Below are 7,272 nucleotides of genomic sequence, written 5' to 3' on the forward strand. Positions count from 1 at the left end.
TCTGTATTCTCCACTCAAAACGTGAATGTTTTAGGGCTTTAGCAGAGGCTGTATCATCAAATACCGATTTTTCATCAAGAGTCTAGATGACATTACAATCTAAACAGAGTTGAAACGCCTGCTCCTCTTCCATTTACTTCAAATGCACAATGTGTCGATGCCAGAAAAGCATAATTTCACAAGGATTTACAAGAAATAAACTGTGGCGACTGGCTTGATGAGGGATCCAGATAACAGATCCAGATGGTTTCCTGCCTCCCCCCTATCCATGACCTCCTCTGAGCCTCCCACCCAAGTGTTGCCGCCACCAGCTTTAATTAAGCAATCCATCTCAGGTGAGAGCTGGATGTGCTGATTACGGCATGGACCGTCTGTGTGACCTGCTTTTATGGAAAGTAGAGAGGAAAAAGTAACCCCGCCATTCTGCTGAGCATTGATAAATCAATAAATAGCTGTTGTTGTTGTTGTTATTATCATCATCAAATTAAAGTACTATAAAACAGTGTACAGAACATTTGACCATTAAAACATTAAAGAAAAATAATCAAGATACTAGTTATGCAGTGCACTAAAATTGAACAGTTTTAATTAAACAGTATTTAATTAACAATTCATGATAATTTACTCACCTTCAGGTCATGTAGATTTTTTTTTTTCTTCAGTAAAACATTAAAGTCAAATTATATTTTAACAATACAGATTGTGTTTAAGCAACAGTATTAAATAGGAAAATAGTGTGTCAATAATGCAAAATGACAATTGCAAAAACTACATTTTCAGTTAAAGGCAGTTCATCAGTTAATTCAGTGATGTCATCATCCAACTAAATTCAGTTTATATAGTATCTGTGCAATCAAGTCGATGATATCGCCGGATATTAAGTGTCCCCAACTAAACAAGCCAGGGGTGACAGACACAAGGAACCATATTCCATCGTGACAAAATGGAGAAAAAACCTTGGGAGAAAACAGGCTCAGTCGGGGTGCCAATTCTCCTCTGGCCAAACAAAACCAGCATCCCTCCTCTGCAGCGAAGTCATATTGTGCAGAGGACTCATCTGGTTCCTATGGCCTTGTCCCAGTGACCGTCTAGGAGACAATGTCTTCACTGGGCATAAAGAGTATTTTTTTTTCTGAAACTGCCACTTTAAGAATCATAAAAAGGCTAAATGATTACCCGTGGCTCCTGATGAATAATTGAGGTCCTGTGAAGTGAATCGATTGGTCTGTTAAAGTAACTGAACATTATTTACAACATTATTTGCCTACCGGTAATCAAGAGCCTCTGGCAAACAATCCGGAGTGATGTTTGGTTCGAAAAATAAATCAATCTACAAATACAAGTTACTTAATCAAAACACATTTTTGGACATGCACTCAAACTCAAAGTGAGGCAATATACTGGTGTAAATGATCCGCAGCTGGAACCAATTCCAGCTCCAACTGAAGACCGATGCATTTCAATGAAGGGGTGAAATTATGTTTTTCAGTCACTACACTAATACGTTAACAAACTTGTTTACACTATATGTACAGTGGACATTAGCATTGAGGGGAATTGTGTAGACATTGGTACCATTTTTACACTCAACACACAAATCTAAAAGCTGTTTCTATAGGTCAATAAGTATTTCTCTATTTTTTTTTTTTTTTTTTTTTTTTTGGGTGGGGGTGGGGGGGTTAGCAGAAAGAATTCCATAAATGTTCATTTTACAAATTCAGTCTATAAAGTCATGCATTTGAGAAGTCATTTGAAAATACTACTGTTCAATCATTCTAGAATATCACTTTAATATATGGCTTATCTAGAGCTGCTGTGTCATGAGCTGAAGATTTGTTGAAAAGGCAGCATCACGCTTGATTCATAACGTTTATCTTCATATTATCTTCATAACAGTGCATGTGTTTTACTCAGGCGAAAGACAGCCAGAGCATGACAAACGGAAAGCGAGAACAGATCCAGGCTTCCAGTGACGACAGCCTCATTATGCGTTTATAAGAGCTCCTGTCTGATCTCACCAGCATTTAGCTGGAGAAGATTCGGCCAGACAACACTTCGGAAGTGAACAGATACTGACTCTGTATCTACAATCTGGAGCTGCCACTGGTAGGTGAATTTATAAAAAGTCAATAATTATGGTTATTTTAAAACAGTACAAGTTACATGACTATAACAGTAACAGATTATGTTAACATAAAAAAGATTACTTCCATTTAATGTTACTAAATAATTTAATTTCCAAATGGAACATTTTAGCTTTCCTGTAGCTCCCTAGGGCATGGTCCTACCAAGGCCACAGTTTTGGGTTTGATTACCAGGGAAAACAAAATAATATTTTTGGGATATAATTATCAGCAAAATTCATAATATTAAATCAAAATCCAGAACTAAGATTTTACTTTTTTTTTTTTTTTTTTTTTTTGTGACACATTTTTGCTAGTATTCTACTTTTGCTGAAAATGTGCAAGAATGTTACTCCCTAGGAATTTCCAGGTTTTGCTCTATCATATGGATCCATTCCAACAAATGACTCCCCTTCATTATTTGAGTTGTATTCAAAGTCTGGTTGTTGTAGTTTTTTTCACTTGCAAACATGAAGCAAACTTCAAACTTCATCCATTCAGGAAGAAACAGCAGGCTTATTCTTTAACATGAGAATCAAGCTTGGAAAAAAAAACTGAATTAACAGAAAGATAGGTTACACTTTATTTTGACAGTCCACTTTAGACATTCTACTAACCATAAGTAACTTTGCAATTGCATGTCAACTAATTATCATTAATTTGCAACTGCATGTCTATTATCTCTCAGAGTAGACTGTTAGGTTAGGTTTAGGGTGGGCTCATCACAGTACAGTATTATAAGATATTATGCAGACAGTCAACTAATACTCTAATGACTGCTAGTTGACATGAAGTTGCAAAGTTACTTACTGTTAGTAGAATGTCTAAAGTCGTGGAAACATTACTATATGTTTTACAAGAAAATACATGGAGCCCTGCAAATGGCATGCAGGAAAAAATAGTAGGCTAAATTGTGAGCATGATTAACTAATTCATTCCCTCAATTTGCTAAGTCATGCACATGATTTAGTAAATCGAGGGAACGAAATAGTAATCGTGTGCACGTTTTAGTACATTGAGGGAGCAAATTAGTCAATTGTGCGCACAATTTATTTATTTCTTCTTCCATGTCATGTGCAGTCCTCGATACTTTTAAGTACATTTTTATTGGCCTTATATTATCTACAATGGGGAAAAAAGATACAGTAACAATGTTCAGAAAAATTGTTTCTATATCCTCAGAAATACTCCGAACTTGCAGTCACATTTTATTTTAAGGTCCAATTCTCACAAACTATTAACTATGAATTTTGCCTTAATAAACTACTAATTTGATGCTTATAAATAGTTAGTAAGGTAGTTGTTAAGTTTAGGTATTGGGTAGTATTAGGGATGTAGAATATGGTCATGCAGAATGTGCTTTATGATAATGACTAATAAACAGCCAATATGTTAGTCATGTTAATCAGCAACTAGTTACTAGTAAGAATTGGCTCCTATACTAAAGTGTTCCTGAATTTGCTAGTAATTAGTTACAAAGAAACAGCAAGGGACACATTGAATTATGTCCAATAAATTGAAATACCGAAATACTTTTTTCTTCTAAAATAAATAGTTTGCTTTGCTAATCACCATATCGTTTAACATTTGTCCCACAGTGTCCCAATGGAACTAAATTTGTCAAACACCTGCAATGAAACAGACGCCTGGGTATGGCTGTCATCTTTCCAGCCTCCATTTCTGGCTCTTATCAGCATCCTGGGAGTGCTGGGCAACAGTGTGGTCCTCTGCGTGTTCTGCCTCCAGCGGAAGCCGTGCAGCGTAGCTGATGTGTATCTGGGCAACCTGGCAGCTGCAGACCTCATTATGGTCCTGTGTTTGCCCTTCTGGACGGTCACCATCGCCCAAGGCTATCAATGGAACTTCGGTCAGCTGCTCTGCAAGGTAATCTGCACCATCATCTCGATGAACTACTACTGCAGCATACTCTTCCTGGTGCTGGTCAGCGTGGACCGCTACCTCGCCTTGGCCAAACCCATGAAGCCCAGTAGGCTGAGATCCCCCGATTGGGCCAAGCGTATATGTGTTGTGATTTGGACGGTGGGATTCATGCTCAGCCTCCCAACTCTGCTCTTCCGAAGAGTAGGTTCATTTCCAGACATAGGGGTGGATGCCTGTTACCTAGAATACCCTCATAAAGCCTGGATTCTAAGACGAAACATCACGACAAACTTCGTTGGATTCCTGCTTCCGCTGCCAATCATTTCCTTTTGCACTTTTCACGTGGTCAGAGCGCTTAAAAACCGCGGCTTTGTGATTCAACCAAGAGTTCAAACGGAGAGGAAAGCCACTCAGCTGGTTCTGACGGTCCTCGCTGTGTTTCTCCTGTGCTGGACACCCTTCCAGCTTGTGCGTTTCCTAGGAACCCTTGACTACTTCAAGCTCCTTCCTGGGTGTCTCTGGGAGAATATATTGCAAATAAGCAATGAGCTGGCTACTTATTTAGGGTATAGCAATAGTGCAATAAACCCTTTTTTGTATGTTATCGTAGGAAGCCACTTCAGGAAGAGAGCTCAAGGAGTTTTTCAAGGTGTTCTTTTGTGTTCTAGACGCAAGAGCAACTCCTCTGTGCACTTAAATGTTACTGTTATTAGCAAGTGCAGTGACAGTCCTAAAGATAACAGAATAACCCCGCTGGCACTGAGAGCTGTATATCCACCCATCAAACCTCATATGATGTGTAGATCGTTGTGAAGAGACGAAAAAGCTCAGCTGGTAGAGATCAAGGGTTTGATTTGACTTTATTTTGACAGACATTTTACTGACTATAAGTAGCTTTGCAAGTACAGAAGGCCATCTTGGTCTACTAACCCTTACCATGACCTAACAATGAGAGTACTTGTAGTTTCAGGGTCACTTATGGTCTTCAGAATGTGGATAAAACAAAGTAATGTGTGATAAGTGTAATCATGTGATTCCAACGGTGAAAAAAACATACCTCTTGTTTGATTGTGCAATCTTATTTTTCTGTTCTTGCATATTTCCCCCACCGTCTTTGCTGAAGTGTGGAAATAATGAGATGGAGGAACCAAGGAACTGATGGAACAGTTCCACTCACTCAGTGTCATGTCAGTGATGAATTTGCACTAAATTATTTGGAAAATACTTTTGTAAATGGTTTCTGAACATATGTGGGCTTGTTTAAAGATGTGTGTTTGGTTTTAAAGCTATTAGTGAATCTTATTGTTAATCTTTTACTGTTCCTTAAAACATTTAATTTCAAATTTAATAACCACAAACCTTTTTTTTTTTTTTTTTTTTACAAAACTAAAGAGTATATCCAAATTAATAATAAAAACAAAGGCTGTGAGTCTGTGCTTTTTAGTTTGTTAGTTTGTTTGTTTTGTTTTGTATTTTTTATAGTACACTTGGTGTCTTTCTTTATGAACGTGTATATATGTTTGTATTTATTTAATGTATATTTATAATACCTATGTATCTGTGTTATAATACCTACAGTATGTTACTTTGTACTGCTGTAATACCTCACTGCTGTTGATGTAGCTGGTTAAACATTTTGAATAAAGCAATGTGCACTATGGAAATATGTCAAATGTATGGTTGATTAAAATAACAGAGATTAAAAAGTTATTTCAGTATTATTCATCCAGAAGTGTACACAATTATTGCACACATTAATCCAGGAATAATACCCCTTTGTTTCCTAGCTCAGGTATTATCTGAAAGCTTTCTCTCTCCTCGTTCCTTGCCTGGCAGTGGGTTTAGTAAACTGACATGTCCTTCATGATGGAGGTCTTCAATCGATTTCTAGATCATGGAGAACCGAGCAGCGAGGAAACAAGGAAGCATCAATTAAAGTATTTAGAAGCATCACTTTGATAAAAAAAGTGCCTGCCAAATACATAGATACATACATAACCAAAAGTACAATATAAGACCCACTTTTCAAATTTCTCTGATAGGAACATTCATTTATTTTGGTTATGTTTATCTTATAAATTCATAATCTGTGTGTTTTCAACAAAGGGTGCAGAAAACCTGAGAAGTAGTCAATTAGATGTCATTAAGCAGACCTTGTAATGGTGTGCTGAATGAGTCTTAAAATCCTCAGTAAATATGACCATATTTTAAAAAATAAAACGCTAATTTTGTTCCTACAAGGTTCAATATTGAGTCTGGTCTGAATTGTGTCCTATGGCAGTATGAGCTGACACAGGGTTGTAAAAGGTTAATAAACTACAACAAAGCCTATTTTCATTTTCCCATTTTTGGTACTGTGTTGGCTTGCCATTTGATTAAAAAACAAAAAACCAAAGGGATCCTGAGGAAAACCAGCTGAGAAGCTCTGGTGGCCTCTACAGAGGTGAGTCAACTGCTCTGAGTGAATCACATGAAATAAAGCACAAGGTTTCCTTCCTGCTCATCTGTCTGATTCAGCCAGCATGTAAATCTCTCATTGTCTACCCAAATTAGGCAGTTACTCGCGAATGTTAGAATTACACTCTTGAACACTTTAGAAAAGACTTTAAAAAAACAAACAATCAATAATAATAATAAGTGCGAATTAAATATAATGGTCTGGAACCACTCTTAGTGTAGTTTTTACAAGACTACTTATGTGTGTTAAGAAACTGTCACAAAAGCAAGCATTTTTTGTTAATTTATTTATTCGTTTACTTTTAATATTTGAAGTGCATTACATGTACACATTCAATACAAATAAGTGTACTTTTTTCTACAGTTTTTTTTTTTTTTTTTTTTTTTTTTTTTGTTCTACTGTTACGGCCACTGCTGAGTCTTGAGCCTTGTCCAGTTGAGTTTTGTACATCGATGACTGTGTTCAATGTGATGTAAGCTATAGCCAGTACATAAAGTTCACTTGATGATTGAATCCAATGTAGTCTGCTACATTTAGGAGCTGTAAAAATAAATGTTAGGCTATTAGGCCCATAGTGAACAGCCATCTGTATACTATCAACAGGCCAAAAGGTCAGTAAACAAACCCTGCAGACAGAGAGGCTATATTACACATGATATAAATGTATATGACACACATGAAGATGACCGTTTCCACTGAGCTGTTTTAGGCATTAGCAAACACACAGACTGCCTTATTAGCCATTAGCATGTATGTGTAGGGCTACAGCTTTTTTCCTCCCTCTGAAATCCCTTAGGACACAGTAGTTAC

At 36.9% G+C, this 7,272-nt stretch overlaps 1 protein-coding gene across 1 annotated transcript; it reads left to right on the forward strand.

Moving 5' to 3' along the window:
• The first annotated feature begins 1,996 nt into the window (after positions 1 to 1,996).
• Positions 1,997 to 5,680, forward strand: LOC127983982 (B2 bradykinin receptor-like). Its single transcript, XM_052586429.1, has 2 exons — positions 1,997 to 2,106; positions 3,722 to 5,680. Exon 2 carries the CDS (start codon positions 3,729 to 3,731, stop codon positions 4,815 to 4,817), a length of 1,089 nt encoding a protein of 362 aa, XP_052442389.1. The 5' UTR covers positions 1,997 to 2,106; positions 3,722 to 3,728; the 3' UTR covers positions 4,818 to 5,680.
• Positions 5,681 to 7,272: the final 1,592 nt, after the last annotated feature.

The sequence above is a fragment of the Carassius gibelio genome, chromosome B20 (genome assembly GCF_023724105.1).
Source record: "Carassius gibelio isolate Cgi1373 ecotype wild population from Czech Republic chromosome B20, carGib1.2-hapl.c, whole genome shotgun sequence".
Lineage (NCBI taxonomy): Eukaryota > Metazoa > Chordata > Actinopteri > Cypriniformes > Cyprinidae > Carassius > Carassius gibelio.

Coding starts and splice junctions, on each gene's coding strand:
- LOC127983982 (XM_052586429.1), top strand. CDS start 3,729: ATGGAACTAAATTTGTCAAACACCTGCAATGAAACAGACGCCTGGGTA.